At 43.3% G+C, this 24,685-nt stretch overlaps 1 protein-coding gene across 2 annotated transcripts in view; it reads right to left on the bottom strand.

Annotated features, from left to right (window-relative positions):
- Positions 1-10,628: 10,628 nt before the first annotated feature.
- Positions 10,629-24,685, bottom strand: part of grin2ba (glutamate receptor, ionotropic, N-methyl D-aspartate 2B, genome duplicate a) — a 128,833-nt gene continuing 114,776 nt past the window's right edge. For both annotated transcript variants that reach the window (XM_071474401.1, XM_071474402.1), the window contains 2 exons: positions 23,590-23,828; positions 10,629-18,630 (listed from right to left, as the gene is read on the bottom strand). In XM_071474401.1, the coding sequence (XP_071330502.1) occupies positions 16,342-18,630; positions 23,590-23,828 (2,528 nt within the window). In that variant the 3' untranslated portion in view covers positions 10,629-16,341. The remainder of the gene's footprint in view (positions 18,631-23,589; positions 23,829-24,685) is intronic.

The raw sequence follows: 24,685 nt of genomic DNA, 5'->3' as shown, positions 1-24,685 counted from the left end.
GCCCTATGCCCCCCATCCATGGTGCTGCACTTTTAATGTACTGCAGTGTGTCACGCATGCGCGCGCGCACACACACACACACACACACACTCGCCATGACATACATACATACATAGAAACCACAAATGCTCATACAAAGACATATACACAATCAATCACAAGGATCCAGTCTGAAACGCACAAACACATGCACCACACTCAGACATGGCACACAAGCGTGCACACATCTGTATGCAGCCACTCACTTAACCTGTCAATCAAAAGAGTAAAATCTCTCTCAGTTTCTAAACAACAGTTCAATACATTTCATTCCCTTGCAGATACACGTCTATTTCTATCATAGTTGCCATAGCAACTGCATCACAGAGCCTTAACTGTGGATAATTTTTAGGCTACATATCTACATTTGCTTTTTACATGTGCTGTTTCATACAGACACTCTTGTTTGTCGACCACAAATCTTCAACGGTGAATCGCTCACAAGCGGTTGTGTACTTGTGTTGCCGCTAAGTCGAAGTGAAAGAGCTGAGAGGCAAGATAAAGGGCATTGATACTCTGGGCCAGCAAGTCAGCCAGCCAGGCTTGTCCAATCAACAGGAACGCCTGCTGGGATACACACAGACTCGCTCCATCATGGACAAGGTCACAAAATCTTCTACAGAGGAGGCTCAAAGTGCATGTTGTAGAGAAAGCAACCGGTTTTGAACACAGTTAAAGGCATCTGTGTCTTTGTGACATGCACACAATCATGTTTGCGCTCATTCCTACAGAACCATCCTCTCCTCGCTCATTGACTAAGATGATTGTGACTAGCACTTCCCTTCCCTCACTGGAAGGTCCTTGAAGCATATATCTTGCAATTAGCTTATATGTTTTGCTTTCAAATTGCATCAATACAAACCTAAAGTTAAATATGTGATAGATAATGAGAAATTGAATTATGAGAGCCTAACATTGTTGTATTTATTCATGTTAGCGTGATATTTTCAGTGCATAGTGGGAGAACAGTGTTTTATACCGCAAAAGGACTCAAGCTTCCTTTGTGGTCTGATCATCTGTGTGCAGACAGTTGAATAGTGCCCACACTGGTTTCATGGCTCTGTATTCATTGGTAAGAGTTTTTCATTTAAAATGACGATGAAAAAAAAAGCTAATTTTATTTCACTGTACTTTCATTACAGGAAACATCCCAAGGCTGCAATGCAATGTGTAGCTAATGGTTGATATTGTCACGACTTGCATCCTCTGCAGCATAGGCTGCTATCTGTTTACAGGAATTAATATGAAAAACAACATTGTGTCAACTGCTTTCATATTTTCTTACTCGTGAATGCTATATAAGAGCTGTTGCATGAGAAAACACAGTCTGCTTTTCCACTTTGACAATCTCTACTTTTAGAGAAATCGAAGCAAACTAAGTACCATGAGCGAATATGTAAGTCCTCTTACCAAAATGTCTTTGACATGCCAAAGAGGACATTTAGCATCATTGCAAACATTTACATAGAATTATTTTCAGTGTGTTCAATCTGTCTGGTTTTGCACAAAAGCTCTACATTGTCCAGAAGGCTTGAGGCGCAGGTGAGCTAGATGTCACTCAAGCAGGTGAATGGGCAATTAAAACTCAGCTGGAACATAGTTCTATAACCTGAGCGCATGGAGAGAGGAACAGTGGATAAGTGCCTGCACTGTGCCTGCTCACTGCTCACTGCTCACCCTGAATACAATCCACTCTCAAGAGTCATTTTTATGTGAAGGTGTGAGGCTGGTTAGGAGGTTCATTCTGTCACTGATTATGCCTGTGGATATAATAACCAATAATGACTGCTGATGATCTGATAAGATTTATAAGAGTCACATGTTCCCACAGCACAACAGTCACTACTGGGGGAACGTGTGGCGCTTAAAGGACAGGTCCACAGTTTTTCAAGCATGTCTATGAACATTAGAGCAGGTTTGTACTTGCTACAAACTTTTCTCCTGTTTACTCAGCAAAAATATAATCTAAAGTTGATCTGAGGTTAATATGAAGCTTGTGTGGGTTTATTCCAAAGGTACAGTCCATCTACTGCAGCTCAGCAACAATGTTCAGGGAAACACAGAGAGGGAATTTTGCACTGAAAATATTTTAACTTTGGAAGATACTCATTTAATTTACACCTCACATTAACTTGAAAAATAATGCATAAAAACAGATATACTGTACATGTACATATTTGTATATAAATGTACGATGTAATATTATTTATGACACTGTCCATATGATTTAATTGCCTTTGATTTTGTAAAACACTGGGTAGAATAGCCGCTAAGATAAACAGAAAGCATTTGGCAGCTCATATGCAGAAGTGCACTAAAAACAAAATACTAGCCAGGATAACATTAGCATCCTGCAGCATCCAGTTCATACAGCAATGGCCAATGACATGGCCAAAAGTAGCAGTGATTTGCAGTTTCCTTGATGACCACAGGGAGTCAGAGTCATACAACAAACATGCTGCTGTGATGCTCATGCTCACAATCTGGCCTCATATTACAGCATGAAAAAATAGTCTTCATATTATTTTGTCTGAAATCCCAATCCATCAGTCCCTTTGAAGTGTGTGCTTCTAAAGTTATGCTTTGGTACAATTTCACAGTCTTTGATCCTTCTTCATCTGGAGTGTCCTACAATATCACAATTAGTGTCCCACAGACATTAAGTATTATATCAGAAGAATGGGCACAGCTTTGAAAACATAATTCTGCATACACGGAGAAATGAGATCTAGAACTTTGATTGCTACTAGGTGTGGTGCCCCGCTCACAATCTCAGTGAAACTCTTATAGATCAAAGAGCATGATGTAGCCCAGATGAAATACACTTGCAACAGCTCCAACTATAAATCTGTGACCTTAGCAGGGACTGATGATGCAAAGATGTATTTTCCTCAAAGGGACATAATCAGTATTTGCTCTGACCACCACCATTAGAGTGATTGTTCCCATCTTACAAATGGTATTCACCAAATCTGGTTATAAAATAACAACAAAGAACATACACTCCAGCTCTAAACAGCCCTGTCCCACTTAAATACACAAACACACACACTCACCTTTGCATGATCCTTTAGTTTGTTCACTAAAGATGAGAGGTGCCAAGAGGCACTGAACAGGTCATTTTTACTGTAGGCATTAATAGCCAGCAGTGGCCAGCAGGGGGTGCTCTCTCCTAATGTCCATCTCTGCTCTCACATAACTCTCTCTCACACTGAGGCCGGCTGCCACACTGCCTCGTCTCCTAGCAACCTCAGAATCCTGCCTCCAATCACTACGGATACCGGGAGGGATGGAGGGAGGGTGGGAGAGTGTGAAAGGGGGGGGGTGGGGGGGGGGGGATGAGAGGCTGGCTGGGCTTCAGCATCAGCTTCCCAAGCAGGAGAAGTGAAAGTGTGCAAAGCCAGCGTGCCAGGTAACAAGTTGATCCAAGGGTTTTAGAGGTGGATCATGGTGGGTGGTGGGTGGTGGAAGAGGTGAATCACAGAGCCGAGGTCCTCAGGGACATATTGGGATCATAATTCAAATCAGACGTACTACAGAATGTGAAGTGCAGGGGAGTGATTGTCCCAATTAAGCCAGTTTGTCCCCTTTGCTTTGCCTTCACAGCTAATGCCCCCCCCCCCCCCCCCCCCCCCCCCTCCTTCCTGAGCAGCTCCTCCTGTCCTCTCTTCTTCTACTCTCACCCACCTTCTCCTGCAGCCTATTAAATTTGATGGTACCATCATCATCCCTGTACTGTCCTTGCGACTCGTGGCAGGTCTCTGTGCTTTATTACTCCACTCCTCCTTGGGGGTCCGTACTCTCCTCTCTCCGGTGATATATGTCTCTCTCACACACATGGGGTGCACGCGCTGAAGAAATGTAGACACATGCATTGCTGACATCACACACGTCACATACATTTACACTGGTATGCTGGAGATGCCTCACACGTCACATAACAAGCCTATATGGCATTCTGCGTAAATATGTCATGCAAGCAGGACACAAGGAAAACACACTTCACACACACCCGCACGCGCTCACCACTCACACAGCACACAAGCTTTCACACACTCCTCGTGTGATGCCAGAAGTGACCTTAGACACTGGATCTCCTCCCCCCTGTGGCGGCTGTCATGAGGCGATGCACCACACAGATACATGCATGTCAGGGTTTAGCCAGGAAGACGGAGCAGGTTGATACACAACAGGAGCCAGTGGAGTGAGAGCTGACAGGGTGTATATGGCTTGCATGTGAATACATATGTTGCAGTGTAAGTATAGTTATTTTTAACACTGTAGTTTACTTTTCTGAAGCAACCAGCCTACTAAATGTTGCAGTGGAAAATAGAGCTGTTGGCATATTGCAACCTAAAGCTCCATCAATAAAGTGCTATTATCGTCTTATTATTCATTGCACCTTGTGGTGACTGTACATTTAATTTAACATTTAATTTAATCTCAGCAGGAGAGCGACAGAGCAGCAATAATATACTTCTGAATAGGTGACATGAAAAAAAAATTTCCACAAATCCACAAATCTATATACCAACAATATGAACAATATTAAAATGCTGATAAGAATGGAAACACCACAGATAGCATTATAATAATCCTTGACTAATGATATGATATGATATGATATGATATGATATGATATGATATGATATGATATGATTCAGCTCATTGGTTGAGCTCATTGTACAATGCCATTCATTTCAAAGTACATCCTGTGCTTCTGAGTGCTGCCACAGCATCAGACAAACACATCGCCCTTTGAAGAAATCTGTTCCAGGAAGAGCAGCGTGTTAATATACGCCAGCAAAACTTTAACGCTGTGCCACAGGGAGAGGAGAGGGGGGAACGAACATGTGTATGTATGTGTATGTGTCTGTGTGTACAAGAGGGACTGATAAAGAGAGAAAACGCTGGCTGCTGTTGCCGAGGCAACCATCTCTCTTCTCTCTCCTCTTTAACCCTTTCTCCTCAGCACTTCCTTTTCACCTTCTGTCTTTTGCCATAGCATCGTTCTCTCACTTGTTGCTGTCCTGTCACTCCATCTGTCCCTCTCTCTTAATCTCCATGCATCTTTCCGCTCCCCATCTCTCTCTCTCTCTCTCTCTCTCTCTCTCTCTCTCTCTCTCATCCCATCACTCTGCAGTACAAAATCTTGAGCTATTCGGTCTCATCGCGATTATTCATCTCCATCATGTCGGCACACCTGTCATTTTGTCTACACGTATGTGCTTTGTTAACTCTGAATCATTCTGTGCTAGAGAACAGTAACAATTTGTGCTAAACGGTGTGAAGTCATTCTTTCACTATAGGCGCTATTGATGGTTTGAAAACCCTAACACATGCTGCAACAACAGGATGGTCAGCATTTTAATTACCCTGAAGGAAGAAATGCTGACAATACTTTTTGGAATATGTTCATTCATTTGAAGTGTTGCATTTGGATCATTTTATTTTCTAACTGTTTCCACCTTTGTAAGCTCGCTAAGTTAGCCGGCAGCTGGCTTTAGCTTCACATTTAGCTACAATCATGAGAGTGGTATTCATGTTCTCATCCAACTCTTGGCAAGAAAGAAATTAAGCATAAAATGTATTCCCCAAAATGTTTATAAATATAGTATACTAAAAATATTATTCCTTTAAAGTATTGCCACCCCAATAAATGTAATTTAATTTGGTGAATGTGTGAACTTAAGCCCAAATCAAGTCAAACTCAAATTCACAAGCAAATTAAAGTTCACTCCAGTGTAACCATTTGATATGATGGATGTCTGCCAATGAAAAGTAGGACATTTAGAGGTCAAAATAAAAGAACGCTTCAATGCTTGCCAGTTTCCAGTATCTCCTGTCTCACTCTTCAAATGCTGCATTATGAAATAAACTGCCATCCCCATAAGCTACAATTCTATACGCTTTGTGTGGTGTGTATTGATGGTTTCTCTCCATCGCATCGATCATGAAGTCTGGTGTGTGCTGTGTAGCTGCTGTGTGAAATCAGTGCCTGATGTTCCTCCACTAGCAGCTCAGTTCCTAGATGCACACACACACACACACACACACACACACACACACACACAGAGAGAGAACAATCAGTATCAAGCCAAATTAAAGGACCAGTGTGTAAGATTTAGTGGCATCTAGTGGTGAGGTTGCAGACTGCAACCACCTGAATACCCCTCCCCTCCCCTGCCTTTCAAAGCATATAGGAGAATCTACGATGGCCTTCAGGTAATGTAGAAATGCATCTAGAACCAGTGTTTTGTTTGTCCATTGTGGGCTATTGTAGAAACATAGCAGTGCAACATGGTGGTCTGCATGGAAGAGGACCCGCTCCCTGTGTAGATACAAAGAGTTCATTCTGAGCTAACGAAAACACAATGATTGCTAGTTATGGGTGATTATACACCAATGAAAACATAATTATGAATATTACATTCCTTCCACATCCTACACACTGGTCCTTTAAATCTGAAGGAGCAGTTTGTTGGCTGTGTCGCTGTGTGCAGAGTGTGTGTGTAATCAGCATGTGTCAGACACCAGATGCAGGAATTAGTTTCAATTAAATAATTCAGCTGATCTTGTTGGATCCCCCAGACCCTCTGTCTCTCATCTACTGAATACAACGCATTATTGGTATGTTCCTATACTGTGAATCATATACTTTACATTTCATTGCTGCCTCAGACGTTTGACATTATGTATCCTGTTGCTAGGTAACTGTTAATTGTTAAAATGTACTTCAAGATACTTTCTGAAGAGAAGAGAGAGAAGGGACGGACAATGAGAGATATAAGAGAGAGCAGGAGAATGACAGAGTGGTGCTGTAGACATCGGTCAGACACAGGCACACACAGAAAAAAGCGGAGCAATTTTCTGCAAACAAATGACTCTCCTAAAGTCTCAAGGATAAAGTGAGTTTTACCACCAAAATAGAACAGAAACTTGCCTTACTGGGCTCTTAAATTACAGTACTGCAGTACCTCCACAACTGTCATCTGTCCTTTTTACCCCTCTTCTCCCTCCATCTCACTTTCTCTCTCTCTCTCTCTCTCTCCCTCTCTCCTTCTTTCTCTCTTATTCTCAATAATCCAGTGAACTCTGATCCATAACTCACAGGGCTCTCAGTCTTTTATTACCATGACACTCCGCCCCCCCCCCCCCCCACACACACACACACACACACACACCTCTCCATCCTAATAATTCAAGCTGACGCACAATAGAAGGGGGCCTTGGAGAGAGAGGGAGTAAAAGTGGGATAAAGACAGTTCAAGAGAGGAGGGGAGAGAAGTAGGGAGGCAAGAGTGAGGCATTTAAGGAAGTCTTAGTGTTAGTGAGAGTATCGGGTGATAGACAGGAGAATACAACACTGAGAGGCAGATGGAGAGCCAGATTTTGCCTCTGAGTGGCTCTTGAAGTAAAGTTGTCAGATTCACATACGTCAGGATCCTGCTCAGACTGTCCAGCTCTCCAAACCAGACCAACATCAACAACTACACTTCATTCAGCTAATCCTAGGCCGTAACAACCAGGACAAAACTGAGGCACAAACAGTGATCATTCACATTTAAGGTGGAGGTGGTTTGCAACTAAGCACGTGACTCTCTATCTTACTAATAGATCTCATCCTTTTTTCCTCACACCTCACTCCCTCCATCAATAATTTAATAAGTCTTGCTTGCCAGTGTGACTGAAAAATTAATGTGAGCCCCGAGTGTGGGGGTGTGTGTGCTGTTCCAGGGATGATGGATGGGGAGGTGGGCATCATCATAGCTGGGAGGGGGACAGCTGCTCTGAGCAGGTAAAGGCAAAATGCTCAGAAGCTAGAGAGTAGGTCAGATAGTGAGGATACAGAGTGGACACAGAGGTAGTCAGTTATAGTGTTGTTGTATGATTAACTGCAGTTGAAGTCTAACAGGTACAGCATGGCCTCACTTCAGACATGTTTTGTTGCTCTCTGGCAGACACCAATTTTCTAGCTGTGGTCTGTGGGGAGCGCAGGTGAGAGTCTGCACCGCCCAGCCACTTCATCTCATCGTCACTATTTTGGTGAAGTAGCTGAGATGATAGTAGAGGTCCTTGATTGACTCTCTCTCTCTTCTTCTCACTCTCTCTCTCATTCTATCTTTTAAAATCCCCCTCACCCCACCCCTCAGTTTACCACTCATGTCTTACAGTTGCTGTCTTCATACTAGCAACGTGGCTCTAGTGATGCAGCTCATTCCACCCTTTCGCTTTGGTTCAGAATGAGATATCTCAACAACTTTTGGATGGATTGCTGTAAAAAGTTGTACAGACAGTCATGTTCCCCAGAGGACGAACCGTAGTAACTTTGGTGATCCACTGGCTTTTCCTCTAATGTCATCAGCTGGTCAACTTTATCACTGATCTTCACATCTAAACATCAAAATCTTAACATCTACAGGTTGATTGCCTCAAAAGGTTGTACATACATTCATGGTTCCCAGAGGATGTGCCCTAATGGTTTTAGTGATCCTCTGACTTTTCTTCTAGTGCCACTATGAGGCGTCTGCATAGCATAAGTGCTCACATTGATTTTTGAATACAAAGGAACTTGTAACCTCAGTTCCATCTAATGGGCAACCAGAGAATTGTATAAACATCAACAGGTCTGTAACATAGCTTAGATGCTAACAGACAGACCTGCGCTAATCTCATTCTAACACTTGAGAGACAGAGAGCTCTCTAATCAGAACAGAAATGGCAGAGATACACTGAATGAAAAATTGATGGACCACAAAGCAAAATGAAAGCACTTTGCTTTTCCAGCTTAAGCACAAAAAGTGTTTATGTTGCTGATTTTCTCACGGATACAGCCCGTCCTCCATCTTTGACCAGCTGATAATGCCAGTGCTAGGGAGTGGGTGAGGATATGGTGAGGAAAGGGAGTGCTTTCTAAAGTCTCCTTACGATACCTGGCAAAGTAAGCAGTGAGTTACTGGCATTGATCAACAGCTCTATCAAACCCCCGCAGATATATTGTGGTCATTTTGTGCTATGGGGCAGTAAAAATCTTAATGCATCTTTAAGTCACTCCAGATAAGGTATGCTTGTTAAAATGCCAAAATGTAAAATTTACAGCCTGCACAGCCCAGCTCAATCCCACAGTGAGAGAACTACATGGCTTTTTGGATTTGAGGTGTTTTTGTCACGTGGAAAAAAAAACCAAAACAGCATCATAAAACAGCGAATCACACACGCCTACATTGAAGATTTGCATATTGAATCTTGCTTTCCATCTCCAGGAGACATTCTAATTCAAATTCAGCTAACCTGCCGTTTGTAGGGTGTACAACTTCAACCATGAATCCTGCCTGAAAAAAGAGTCGATACATCTCCTGACATTAGCAGCTGAGCTAAATGCACATGATTTTTAGCTATGATTTCCTCTGGGATGTTTTGCCTGTATCCTCCTTCGCAGACTGCCTTGATTATTATTCATATATTTAAATACATTTGCTCAAGGGACCTGCTCAGTACAAGCACAATGTAACTGAATATAAACTGAAGAGCGATGGAGACCGCTGGAAGATAAATGCCCTTCTCAATGACAGTTTGATGGCAATTGCTTAGACAAGGGAGGGTTTTCTTCATTTACTTCCATCATCCTGCTTTTCCAACCTGTCCCGCTTCCCTGACCTCAGATAATTGTTATGCATTGTGAAAAACACCCTCAGTCTCACTGTTGATAAATAAAGGTTAACACAAAAAAGAGCATTATAGTGCTACACACTGGTTTGTGCTGTCTCACAGGTGAGCTGAAATGGGAACCACTTCAGCCTGAACCTCGCTTTTAACTTCAGAGCACACAACAGCTGTGCCTGAGGGCGCAGGAGAAGAGGAGCATAATGGGATCTCTCAAGCAGGTATAATGGGAGGTCTCAAGCAGGTCCACTGTACTGCGGCGCAGTGTGTGCGTGTGTATGTGTGGTTTGGGGTGTATGGGTGTGGAGGTGGGGTGATGAGAGCAGCCTGGGAGAGCCCTGAGGGGGCTGGACGCCATCAGACGAGGCTGTGGAGAGCGCCAGCAGCAGTGTGGATTGTAGAGGGGACAGACCCAGACTCAACCATTCCACCATACAGTCACCATATGGCCCTGGTTTCTCAGGCAGACCTCTCCTCTCCTCCGTTCCCAGAGACTCCTGCCAGCCCGCAGAGAGAGAGAGCCAGCTCGTGTGTGACAGAGAGATCATGCTTTTGAGAGCATGACAATGGATGTGTTTGTGAAATAAAGAGAGAGAGAGAGAGAGAGAGAGAGAGAGGGGAGCAAGACTCTACGAAAGGTGTGGGTTGTCAGAGACAAAAAGGAAGACTAAAGGAAGGAGGTAGAGAGGCAGACAGACTGGCCGTGTGTGTGTGTGTGTGTTCACTACAGTGGGCAGATAGACTCAGTCAAAACTGCTGAGACATGAGAGACATTCACAAGTGATGCAAGAAGGGGAGAACTTCTCCAGCACATAAATAAAGCAGCCAAATTTAAGTGAATCAAGAACGTCTGTGCATGTGTGTGTCAAAGATTCAGAGTTCAAAGGTCAGCACAACAAAGCTTAAAAAGACTCATGTATGCCATATGCGTGAAACTTCTAGTTTTTTATTATTAATACTCAACACTTCATTTTGTTCATCATGTACAAAGAGAAAGAATAGTCTTATTTGAGCACTTATAATTGTAGATATCAGTATTATCCTTATTAGAAGTACCTTAATGATGTTTTTTTGCAATTTTTGTCATGACGTGGTTAATTTTTGTTATTGAGATTAACTTTGATCGTTTCCATACAAAAAAAAGAAGGTAAATGTTTTCCCCAATATTCAGTATTTACACAACCTGTACAATTATTTGTTTTTGTGTGGTTTTCTGTTCGTATGGTGTAAAAATTTTGGTATTATTTCAAAGAAAAGGGCCACAAAAAGAGAAAAGAATGGCCAAGAATAATATTATGTATATCATTATGTATACAATTGATACTATTCATATGTTACATGTTTTTTTGTCAACCCACAGCAAATTTAATCGGGCTATGCAGCCTCAGTGAAGATGTGTTTTCATAAACCCGTTCACCTTGTGAAATACATTTAGGAGCAACCCCTTATGTCATGTTATCATCAGTTCATCCAGGTAAAGCAATCCACTCTCCAGTTATGGATGATAAAGATGGAAAACAGCAATATTAACGAACAAACAAAACTGTACACAATTTAATAAAAAATCTTTTGTATGCATCAATATAAAGCAATATCAATACATATTCATACACATACACACAGAAAGAACTTTAAAATATTAGTAAACAAGTTTTGTAATGGATCAGGGTGAACTGCTAAATTACATGAACCCTCACGACACGTCAGTCATATTCACAGTATAATTCCTCCCGTCGGCATGAGATGAAATCACACAAGTGTCTCATTGATAAAAGAATAAGCAGATACAACTTAGTCACCATGAACATATCAATTACCTTTCCTCCAAAAAAACACTAAATGCAAAAATACATTTTCACCACTCGGTTGAAGCAGTGTGTCGATCCCTGCAGCCCGCCGTGTCATGCTGTTATTTGGTCCCATGTGTCAGTCATCCTGACAGAAAAACACACGTCAGCTGAGGTGGTATTTACATCCTCCACCTTCAGGATGCTCCAGCCCACTAACTTGCCAAAGCCATTTCTTGTGTTGCTTAAAAAACAGAAAAAAGTGTGACACAGTGTTTTGCTCTACGTTAAGTGTTGGAACAAATGTGCTCGTGTGCAGAGAAGGAAGGCTGGAACCAACCTGGCCTTAAGGGAAATAAAGACCTCTGACGAGCCCTGCTTACTCTGCACTGCTGACCAGCCGACCTGCGCGTGCCGGCTGCACAGCAGAGCAGCTGGAGGTGGTAAAGGCCTGATGATAGCATGTTTACCACAGTGTCAGGTGCAGCTCAACTTCCCGACCAGTAGCTATAAACTGGCCCAAGCTTGCCTTCCAGTGCAGGAAAAAAAACAAAAAACAGCAACTGATGTGTTGGCACATACAGTGTGCAGTAATTACAAATGACTTATTGCAAATGAGGACAATAAACCTGGTGGCTTGTGTGAAAAATATGCAAAACCCAACAGAGTTTATGTGCACATGGATACATTTTTCACTTTTCAATCAACCCTCTGGACATGAAAGCAGTTGAGAAGAAAAACAGAAGAGAGATGAATTTCTTCTCTCAGGGCTGCGGAGAAGATTATAGAGACTTATTGGAATCAGTACCACACAGAAGAAGAGCAGGGGAAATAATTTCTGACTGCATGGGGACAAAATTGCATATGTACACAACAAATTACAAATTATATTTCTCTTCTCATACAGAGGAACAAGCAGTGCACAAAGTTGCACAAAATAAATTAGAATCCAAAGCATTTAAGTGTTTGCAGCTGTCAAATAACACAGTTTTAGTAATATGTGAGTTAAAATAGAGCAACAACAAGTTGACTCCCCTGAAGCGAAGCTCGACATTAAATGAAACATGACAGAACAAATGTTTCACCTTTTAATAAGGGGTTGCACAAATGCATTTCAGCTTCAAATGGATTCTCAATAAGATGAACCTATGCTCGTTCATATATCAACAACATCAACACTGGCAAATCTCCAGTGTGCTTTTGTGTGTGTTTATATGTGTGTGTGCATGTGTGTACATTTATATATATGTCTGTGTGTGTGTGTATATATATATATATTATATCTTCCTTTACCACAGTGATGTCTATCCCAAACATAGAGAGGGAACAGGATAGGCCGGGCCGACGATGGCTCTAAATTTTGTGTGCAATCACCGTTAGAGCCCAGGTCAAAAAAGAAAGAAAGAAAGAAAGAAAAAAAAAGAAACGGGCAACAAAAACACAAATATTTTGTGAGTTTTTAACAAGGATTGCTGCTTAAAAATGAAGGATCACAATATACTGCCTCTATATGCAAATATCATCTATGTATACATGTAATATTGTATTACATAAATGTGTAGATAATTGAATTGATCTCAAAAAGCATGAAGAAGAGCTTACTTTAAAAAGAGAGAATCTAACACAATTCAAGGGAAACTTAGCAAAGACTCCTAAAACTAAACTTTCCCCTTTTATCACCAAACGTCTACACCTACAATAAATTATCCTCAATTTCCAACACTTTAGTGAAAATAAGAAAAAGCATAATTCTTAACATAATCAGTATACTGATTGGTAAACTATCATAATCAAGTAAACATGAGATTGAAAGAAAAAGAGGTTCAATTATATCACTTATGATTAGTAATATTTGTGTCTTAACTATATTTTGCATATTTTTGTTGATGTATTTTTTTGTTTTTATGAATTTTTATTATTGTTTTGTTTATTTCTTAAATTGCTGTAAAACATATTGAAAGTTACATCCTGTCTGTCTGTTTACTGTACAAAGTGAAAAGAGTTTTAAATATATTATTTACAAGGAAAAGATTGAATGTACTAATGCTGACACTGATTGATGCTCACTCCCAAGTCTTGCTTCTGCTCCTTCTGATTTCCTCATCATTTTCCCCCCACGTTCCCCCGTCTCCTTCTTACACCCTCTCGCTGATAATGGTTGACCTGAACTTTCAAAATGTGTGCGTATAAAAATTCCAGAGATCCCAATGTAATTATTGGGAGAGTCGTTTATTGGGGGTGGGGTTTGGTGGGGGAGGGGTGAATCTGTTTGATTTAAGGCTAACTCGATCAGTCTCACTTGGACAGTGTTAACAGAGGCTTGAATTGAACTTATGAATAGTTATCAGCAGGTTAATAGGGGGGAAAAAAACAGCTGTTATCATTCGACCGTGATTTCCTTCCCTCCACACATGCATACACACACACATACGCGCACACACACACACACATACACGCACGCACCTATAACCTATTCCATTGGTGCATTTGATCGGCGTATAAGATAGAAGTATGCACTGACAAAGATCACACTCTACACCCTCTAGCAGATCCCATCTCAGGCCAGCACTCCTGCGCAATCTCCTGCAGCCCTTGAACTTCTGACACCCGCAGCTAATCGAAGATCAAACCTTTAAATAACTAATAGAGGCTTCCTTATTCTGTACAGCAATATGATGAGTCATCATCATCAGACAACTCGGGTGTGGGGGCAGGTTGGGGGGGAGGGGGTGATGGGATGATAAGGCATGTCTACCGAGTGCCTGAACCTACACTGAGTAAAAGGTCCTGTGCAATAAATGAGGCCTCTCCAGCTAAAAAGACTATCTACATTAGTCGAAGAAAAAAAAAAGAAAAAAGCCTGAAAGCTTTCGCAAGATGGCCGCTTTAACGACGCCTCAGTCAGCGTTCAAGAGGCCTCTCTCAAATAGACATCCTCCTCCGCTCAAGCTTTTATCAGTATCATTGTCATGGGGCAACAACACTTCTCTACATAAACGACAGTGCATATATTGTCCGGACAGAGCTTACTGTGCGCGCCTCTTAGACTGCTTACGTGAGTGAAAAGTAATGCCGTCTACGAGATACTAGTGAGAGGCCGAAAAAAGTAAGTGCCTGGTGACTGTTGTTATGTAACCTGAATAAAAGAAGTGGTCTAAAGGCTGCCGTGTTGTGAAGTGAGACCCATCGGTCTATCCGTGACAGTGGGACATCCTGAATACAACTGCTTCATAAAGCACTGCCCATACTTGACATATGAAATTATTTTACGAAGTTATAAAACATCTCCAACGGCGTCTTGTATCTAAACCATCAGGGTGCGGCGTCTCAAGCCTGCTGTAAATGTTTACTGCAGTTTTGGCTCATATACGTGAAGAAGAGAACACCGCAGCAGCCTAAAAGCATGCTGGTCCATCCCGGTGCTTGTCGCGTTGAGGACCACATGTGCACTGGAGGACACATCCACTGGAGACCATTAAGGCACGTCCTTCCTCTCAGTATCTTCAGCCTCTGACGAAAACGTGTTGTTCACAGTAACACAAGTTCAGACCGACAAAAACTGTATGTGTTTTAAGTGTGTGTGTGTGTGTGTGTGTGTGTGTGTATGTGTGTGTGTGTGCGCTTTGATTTGTAACATCTTGAAACATCAAGTAAGGATCTGTCAGCTCTAAATGCGTCTTCGAGATCCGGTTTTTCCAAAAGGAGCAAATAAATGAATGAGCATGGAGTAAAATATTCTACAGAAATCAGAAAAACAGGAGTTAAGGACTCAGTCTTTCTGGCTTGTTGGTTGAACTAAGGACAACGTTCCTGCTGCCACCAGGGGCAGACAGGATACAACGTCAGATACTAAAACAGTAGTGAAATATTCTACCAACAGAACATAAAACAAGAAAAACTTAGTGATATCATAAGCTGTGTTATCATAATCAATACTAACATCTTTGTTATTCACAATGTTATCAATATTATTGTTGTTCTTATACCCTGTTTTTTTTCTATAAGAATATCTTATTATCATTCGTGATTGTATTTCTCATAGCAAACAAGATCGGCTCTTTTGGCGTCAGGGATGAGGAGGAGGAGCGGGGGCTGGGAGAAAAGAGGAGAGAGGGAGAATAGAGGAGTGGGACGAGTGCAGGACGGAGAGAGAGATGGACAGGCCAGGCTGTCTCCTTCCACAGAGAGCGAGCAAGAGAGGAGGAGAGAGAAGCACTAGTCATCTCCTGTGTCGCGGCTCTGGTAAACGTGACAATGTCTCCTTTCTGTGGTGACACAGGGGCAGATGGGCAGTTTGCTTCTCTCTCCGCTCTCGCAGTCTTTCCTCGTAAGCACTCAGCGGGGGCTCTCAGACAGCCATCAAATCGCACCAGGCTCACACGTCCAGTATCAAACTAAGATGAGGTGTCGTCTCTTCGCGATAATAACCAAGTACATTGACTTCTGCCTCACTGGTGGATGAAGTGATGGACTTGTTGAGTTGAGTGCGTTTGTGAGGTTGAGGGGAATGTTAATCAACTGTGTTTGGACATAAAAGTAGAGTAGCTTTGGCCGTTTCTGAGGGAGGCTTAAGAGCCCACGCCTCCTCGGGGTGTCCTGATTTTTTTACCCAGATTTTCTTGCAAAAATCAAGACTTTTCCGTTTTTCCCTCAATCTTATTTTTCTAAATCACAGTCTCAACCTTTCAGTCTCTTCCTTCTCTGTCTCTCATCTTGCTGTTTCAATATGGGCTCGGTTTGCAGTGTGTGGACAGCGTCTTTAAAATCATCCCTGATCTCCTAACACTGCATGCCTCTACTCCTCTCCCCTTCTCCCCTGTCGTTATCTGCTCCTCCTCCCCTTTTTCTCCTCTCACACATCAGACTCAATGCTGGAGAGTTTCTCGTACACATGGCCATTGCTTCCATTGAAGGGACGTGGGGGGCCAACCCCCAGCATGGAGCCGTGGTGGTTCATTCCACCAAGGCTGAGCTCTTTTGGGAACCGGGGGGCTACATTAGACATCACCCCCGCCGTGGCAGACGCTGGCAGGTATGACGTCGTGCTCATCTGGCCCCTGAAGTCACTTCGGCTGTTTTTGGCAACTTGTTGCTGCTGCTGCTGTTGCTTTTTCATGTAATATTGTTTGGCTCCGTGCATCAGACACTGGTCATCCCCAAAGGTGGGTATAAAGGGGTTTTGGTTTACCCGGTCAGGGTAAAGAGATTTGGATAAAGAGAACGCTGCCCCACCGCCACCTTCCATCAAAGACTTATCCCTGTCTCTCATGTCTCTCTCTCCGATGGAGCGGCGGTGGAGGCCCTCTCCGCCTCTAAACAGACCAAATGGTGAGCCAGGTCCTTTCCGGCCCTCTCCTCCATAAAACAACGGGTCCCTGTCTCTTTCCCTTTCTCTCTCCGAGCCCCCGTGACGCTCGAATATGTGTGCGAAGGGGCTGGTGCCCTCCATGTAACGTTCTTTCTCCTTCAAGCTAACGCTCCTGGGTGGGGGCAGCATCCCTCCCATGCCTGCGCCACTCATCCCTCCACCTCCTCCTAGACCCCCCATCAAACTTCCCATCCCACCTGACTCCTCTTTCTGAAGGTCGACAAATGTGTCATACGAGTGCTGCCGCCTAAGTGGCTTGCCGAATCCTCCACTCTTCCTCCTCTGCTGGGCCTGAGATTGAGACTGAGGACCTGCGCCCATACCTCCTCCTCCTCCCCCACCTTTGCTTCCCCCCATCTGTTCCAAGAGGTGGTTGTTGTCCTCGCTGATATCATAGAGGTTTCCTGTCTTTTTACAGCCCTCGCAGCGCATGCAGGTTGCAGAGCTGGGGCGGCTGTTTCCTCCGCCTCCTGACGACCCGCAACTCATACCACCACCATACACGCCACCACCCCCTCCATGCATGGACATCTGCTTGCCCCCTCCACTAGCCCGACAGTTTCTGCACTCCCAGTCTCCTCCTGCCAACCCAGATCCTCCCCCACTCTTTGAATCTGACTTTTTGGGTTTGCTCTTAAGAAAGTCATCCACTGGAACCAAGGAGGTGCAGGCCCCCCCATCTCTATTCCCAGGGCCCTCTGTCAGGTCCACATGCTCCCACTGAGGGACGCCCTCTTTGGGCCGAAACTGGTCCAAATAAAAATCCCTAACGCTTTCCTTTTCTCTGAAGAGATAGGAGTTCCCATCATTGTTTCCGCCTCCACCTCCTCCTCCTCTCTTGCGTTCAGAGGGGAAAAGTGGTGGGGAGGTAGAGCGGTGGCTGTGGTAGTGGTGGTGGCTGATGTGGTAGGGTTTCCTCCTGTAGCCCAGCTCAATCTCGTCCAGCTCCCGTCTGGACTTGGCAGAGGCCGGCCTCTTTTTCAGGCTATCGCGGTATTGTTTGCGCTTCTTGGCATTGCCCTCCAGGTTACCGTAAGTTACCGTGTGCGTGGAAATGTCCGAGACATCTGAGCGTATATTCCCATCGTCATCTCCTCTCCCTCCACAATAGCCATGCCCAGGGATGTAGGTGGAACTTGAGGCTCCTCCTTTAAAAGAGAACTTCCCGTACAGGTCTGGCAGCCCTCCCTTGAAGCTCTGGCCTGAGGGAGGAGTCTGTCCAGACAGGAGGTCAAACTTGCTCATGTTCCTGTGGGTCAGTGCTGAGCAGGGCTGGGTGGTGAAAATAGGAGCCACCCCTCCACCCAGGCTGTCACAGTCGAACATACCGCCCTCCAGAGAACTAGCACTGCCCAAACTATGGGGCCTATTGGGAGGAGGTCCACTGAGCCCAAGAGTTGAGCCATGGTGATGCAGGTAGTGGTCCTGGTACAGATTGCTGTCCTTCAGGTGGAGGCTGCCAAACGTCCTCTCCACCTCACTGATGTAGTCGCTGAACATGTTGTCTTCTGGTAGGTACGGAGCCTTGCAGTCTGAGTGGCCCGCCAAACTGCGCCGGTGTTCGGAGATGTCATAAACAGAGGATTCGCGACGGATGAAGTCCAGAGCACTGTGTGGTGAGCCGTTCACCCCGGACAGGGAGGCCATGTTCTTGGCGGTGCGTAGGAGGCGCATAATGTTGGAATGGGTGTTGTTCATGGTGGCTGATGGGGAGTTCAGTGCCGAGCTGCTTTTCTCCTCAATCTGCACCCCATGGATACAGCTGTAGATGCCCTGTGTGGGGAAAACAGACCAGGAGACAACATTAAAGACTGCACATTGTAAACAGTTGGTAAACTCAACTATTATCATTCACTATTACTATTGACAAAACAGTGGACATACATTTACCCTGACCACCCTGTTTTTTTGAACCTACAGTAGATGAGGTAATGTGAGAGCAGCTCTTTCTGCTGATGCTGTCAATACCTTCCCCAGTAAATACTGTATATAGTACGTACATGTAATTTATAGATGTGAGATAAAGTGAAACAGTGCGAGTGAGCACAGCATGAAGATTTAGAGAGGATCGTGAAGCCGGACGGTGGATGATTGATAAAGGCAAAGAGGCTGTAAAAACCCCAGAGTCCCACTGGTCAATACCTTTAATCAATGTGATTAGAATTCAGCTGACAATATCCTCCGGCAGTTATTAAACACCTCAGTTCCACTACCCCTCGGAGCCACCGGCCACAACACAATCCCTTCTGAAGATAAAGGCCAAGCCAAGGAGACACTGGCTGAGCATTACAGTGACAGAAAGATAAACTGCCCCATTTGCATTCAGTGATGTATGATACAATATTCAGATAAAAATGGATGTACAGAGGAGAGCAAACCAGGCGTGACAGATGGGGATGGTAAAGGATCAGATCAATTCCAAACAATGATTTTACTCAGTTTTTCTGGACATCTGTAGATGGCTTTGGAAATAAAGGGATGCTTTCCACTGTAAGAGATCAAAGATCAGCTGACCTTCGCCCTGCTATCCACTACAGAGGTCAGGACTCTGCCAAGAGGTCAGCGGCCGTCAAATATTCTCTACTGTTAAGCTATGACTCTTCCCCATCTCCTTTTATTCACTAATATGACTTGTTGACCCTTGGTTCTCCTTTGCCTGGCCACTCGTTTCTGGCAGTTAATTAGCTACGTGGACAGCGCCTGCATTGCAGCAAAAAGGCCTTCATCCCTCATTCCAGGTTTATAGATAATGTTATTACTTCTTTCAATTTCACAGTCTGTTAACAGCCAAGTATGTAAAGCTTGACAGTGGCTAAAACAAAGAGAGGTTAACATAAATACTAAATGACTCAACAGTATTTGAGAAAGATGGGATATGGATGGGAATCTTGAGGCGCAGGATGAATGTATACACCCACCTGCGTGATATTTTTTCACTTAGAACCATCTTTCAATGTTTGTCTGGTCCTTATCTGTCTCATCTCTGTTTCTTTTTTCCATCTGCCTGTTTGTATAATTTGTCACCATTTCATCTCTTTTGTTTTTCTTCTTTTATTGTCCTGATTACACCCCACCTGTTGCAGAATCTGTCTCTGATCTTCCCTCCCGTGAGATCTATGACATAATCACATCTTGGGCTGAATTTTTCCACAAGCATCCACCTTAATCTGAGGATTATCTTCCCCCATTAGGTTTTCACCTGTACAGATGCCAAGATTGTGTTGTATTGAGCAGTGATGGTGTTGGAGGGCAAGGTCAGACTGAACATTTGTGCTTTCTGTCAGACAGGGACACACACACATACAAATAGACCACTCTCAGATAGACAAACGTAATACTGTAGTGCATCAAATCTTGGACATTTAAAAAAGTAATGGCTGCTTCATATTCAACAGCAGATTTTGTCTACTCCACATGCCCACATACTGTAACAGTTGGCAGACTGCTGCCGGCCTGGTGCTACAGTAGCTGCTTATTTGGACAGAATGTGTGAATAGCAATAATTGCGGCCTGAGGGTTCCTAAGAATTTTCAATCCACCAGGGGATCACAGCAAAATCTATAAGTGATTACACTGGTACAGAGAGGCAGGAAATCAACAAATAACTAGCTGTCCCCTATGTACGATTGCATATAGACCACCTACTGTACATGTAGCAACTTATAATTTAATACTGCATGTGTGTGGTGCAAGTATATGATGCTAAATGCAAATGAACACAGCCATGATTTAATGCAAGGGCTGTGAAAAGAGGGGTGATTAAAACCTCTAATACATTTACTGTTCTAAAGTCATTAGAGGCTTTTTAAATCGATTTAATTAATTTGTTTCAGTGTTGCAGGTGGGACCTGGAGGAGCAGGTAGCCAGGGGAGAGCCGCTCACAAAGCTGCGGAGCCCCTCCGAGGGTGGGAGCGTTAACCGACCGTGAAGCCATGACTGAGGCCACGTGACTCACGCCAACCGTGACAGATGTCTCATTTTTTACACTGCCGGGCCTAAATGTTAATTGCTGTAATAACAATAAAGTTTATTGGATTATGCTGTGAAATTAAAAAAGCGGAATCAATCTGAGCGGCAGCGCAAGAAAGAAGAAAAGAAAAAGGGGAAGATACGTCCGAGGCTGGAGAGACAACACTCGAGTCAATGAGAAGGAGATGATGTGACGCTGTGGCTGAGGATCCTGGAAAGGTAATAAACCATAATTTCCACTGTTGTTGTTTCATAATGCCCGAGCTCTGTGCTACATATGCAAATGAACATTTGATGAAAATTTCCCCTGAATATTTTAATATAGTGAATCATTTGGCGTCATTTGCGGACACACAGTGTTCATTTTTGTTGTCACATTGTAGCAAAGACAGAGGTAATTTCTGTAAATGAGAGTGATCACTGAATGTTATACAAAGCATAATTGCTCCCAGATCCAGTTCCCATACAAATTCTAATGGTGTAATAATCAAAAACAACGCCAAGCGGCCTGTCTTTGGAAATGAGAAGTCAACTGACATTTTAGCAACTGGTACTTTATGCTCCTTCTACACAAACAGTCACAGACACGCACACACAGCCATAAACAAGGCAACAGCAACGTCATAAAATTAACACCATACAAAATAATCAAAGTTGGGCACTGGAGCGTAATATTGGAGCAGAGAGGGGAAAATGTTATGTTGGTTTTTTTTTTTTTTCTATAGCCTTGCTTTCTTGGCACAAGCAGCGCTGGCACCACAGCAGCATATCAAATGGAGGGAGAGAGAGCAGCAGTGTGTGGCTCTCTGCTGTAAATTAGCCACGTGGTTTAGCCCGCAGCGGTTCACCTTCAGAGGCACACAGTGAATTACACAGGAGCCATGTCAAAACAATTGGAATGCAAATCAAATACCTCGGGGGTGACTTTGGTCCCCTGGGATCCGGTAATCTACCCTCACCGGTTCTGTGGCTGATTTTAGTTGAGTGAAATATTGATTTCGGCTCAACATTTTGTAAATATTTACCTCATGGACATCAGAAAGGCCTTAGCATCAAGACAAAAAGGAGAGAGCTCCTGTATCTGTTCAGGCTTCGGAAGTGAGAATTTGGTTTGCTCATTCACAGTTTTCACATCACTAAAGCCTTGAGGAGTAAAGACACATCAGTAAGGCTGATGATGGGGGGATGAATACTTGAAGGTGACTTTACAGACGAGGAGGATTCAGTGTTGAAAAGGTTAATTGGAGAAGTATAACCTATTTGGATGTTTTGTACTCCTCCATACTTTCCTGTCTTCCCCAATTCTGTATAAATCTAGGGATATAATTGTGTATGTATTTAATTTCCTGCACACTTATACTTCCCTATATAACTTATTATGCAGAAGTGTGGGGTCAACCTTTAAAACAAAGGTCTAAATTCAATAGTCCTATACATATTATACATACATATTATTAGTAAGGCTGGTTACTCTGATCACACACTCTCATGCTATGAAATTTAATGATTTAGTATATTATAAAATTATGCAAATAATGTTCAGAGTTAAATCGAAGGCACTCCAAGAATGTGAACAAAAGTTCTTTTCAATACAGGAGAGTGAATATGATCTTAGAGATGTTTGTAAATTTACTGTACAAAAAGCTAAAAAAGGGACTAAAAAGAGATGTATTTCTGTTGTTGGGGTTAAATTGTGAAACGACCCTAATATAAATTTAAAAATGTGTAATTCGCGTTCGGTTTTCAAAAGAATGATCTGCAAAGCTATTTGTGAGAGTTACAAATGTGAATGATTTTCTTTTTTTAAATTATGGAACCGTGCTAGTATAAATTTAAAAATGTGTAATTTGCTTTTGGTTTTCAAAGGAGTGGTTTACAGAGGTATTTGTGAGGGTTACAAGTGTGGAAACTTTTCCTTTCGTCTTGGTGTGCAGCTTAAATTGATAAGAATGTAGGTAAGTATATATAAGCATTTTACTTTGGCCTGAGCCTGTTCAGTCACTACTCAATACATGGACCATTGACTTTTTTGCTGTTTATATTGTTTATATTTACTGTATTTTGTGTGATGACTGAATAAAAATGACTTATCACCCATTCAACTTCAACAATGAGAAAAACCAAACTTAATGATATAAGAAAACCCATCTTTTAAAGCATGAGAGAGGTGCTGAGCCTGCCAGAGAGTGCTCACAATAATAATCAGCTATCACAGGGGTATAGTTTACCACAAAATGGCAATTCAGGTTGTGTGATCAAATTTACAGAGGGTTTCAGGATTTCTCCATCTGCTACTCAGAGCAATTAAAACGTGAAAAAATACAACTAAACCCCACTGTATGTAGCACTCCTTCTCAGGTGTTAAAGCAAAAATATCTGAAGTTATCACCTTTGGTTTTAACTTTGGCAAAGAGTAGCTGCTGAACGCTGTGTGGAAGTTTGAATGGAAGTTGACGTTTATTTATATCAGCCACGGCACAATCTGGAAAGTGCGCCAGGTAGCAACGTGTGATACTACTGGGCTTATGCTTGATTTTGATGCTTGGAAACACAAGCAAGGTGTTAAATGTTTCAGCTCCAGTAAGCTGGCTCTGTCTTGAACAGACTTTAACTGAATCTGTAAATCAGAATATTTGTGAGAAAGTACAAGCCATGGCAAGCTGATAAACAGTTTTCCAACAGTGGTAATTATACTGAACCATGCAGTTGGACACATCTGCTTGAAATATGAACCGAAACTGTATTTTCCTGTAATTTCTCACCCTGCTAATGGTGAAGACGAAGCCGGGCTGGCCGGAGCAGACGCCCATGAAGCAGAAGCGAAGCTGCCAGTAGAACCAGTGTTCACAGATGAAGGTGATGAGCGACAGAGCCATGGCTGCACCAAGCATGTAGAAGACACCGGCCATGTTGTCCACATCCAGCTGGCTGGACATCACCTCGTTCTTCTCGTGGTGGCAGATCCCCGTCAGCCACAGGGACTCCAGCTCCTCCATCTCACCTGGATGGAGGCAATGTAATGGCACAGAGAGGACAAGGGAGGCAAGAGAGTGAGCGGATGAAGGGGGAAACAGATGGTATGGTAAGGCAGGGAGAGGTGGATGAGAGGGCAGGGGAGAGGGATGGGAAAGAGGTTGAGGGAGCAGGATGGATGGAAGAATAAAAAGGAGATTAGACAGAGGATGGGGGCATGATGACGACATGTGGAGAAGAGTTTTTATAATTCGTATGGGAATTGAAATAAAGGGGTGTGAAAAAAGTGGGAAGGAATGTAAAATATGAAGTAGAAAGGAGGGATATGATGTAATAACAGGATGGGTATTGGGGGACACAAGGGATGGAGGGATGATGCAACAGAAGAAGAGAGGAGGAGAGATGGCGGGCAGGCGGGGAGAAAGGGGAGTCAGGAGAGTTAGAAGTGAAGCACAGTCTCAGTTTTGCAGTCAGCTTCATAGCGGACAGGATAAGAGTGAAACACACACCATCGGTCACGTGCTCATTTCACTCATCTGATATGAAGACATTTCTGTTAATCACTGTGTGCCTGTGGGTTTTTAAAACAAGCATCTAAATTAAAGTGTGTGGATCTATGAAAAGTGTGAAGAACGGGTGTTTGCATGTCTGTGTGTGTGTGTGTGTGTGGGTTCGAGCGGCTGCCCATGCGTCTGATGCTGGTCCCCGAGCTTCTGGTCTCTTTGTGGGTCACCTTCTGTTTCATCACGAGCTGTTCTCTATCAAAGCCGACTGTGGCAGGACAGGCGTCGCTTAATTAATCATACATTCAGCCGCTGTCGCTGAACGTCAGCGCGACTCTTGCACCGGAGCACTGGCTGGCCTCTGAACAACAACTCGGAGCTC

Source organism: Trachinotus anak, unplaced genomic scaffold (assembly GCF_046630095.1).
Source record: "Trachinotus anak isolate AG129_WGS33_773 ecotype Australia unplaced genomic scaffold, CSIRO_AGI_Tana_v1 ptg000003l, whole genome shotgun sequence".
NCBI classification, from domain to species: domain Eukaryota; kingdom Metazoa; phylum Chordata; class Actinopteri; order Carangiformes; family Carangidae; genus Trachinotus; species Trachinotus anak.
This window is presented reverse-complemented; position numbering and strand designations above follow the sequence as displayed.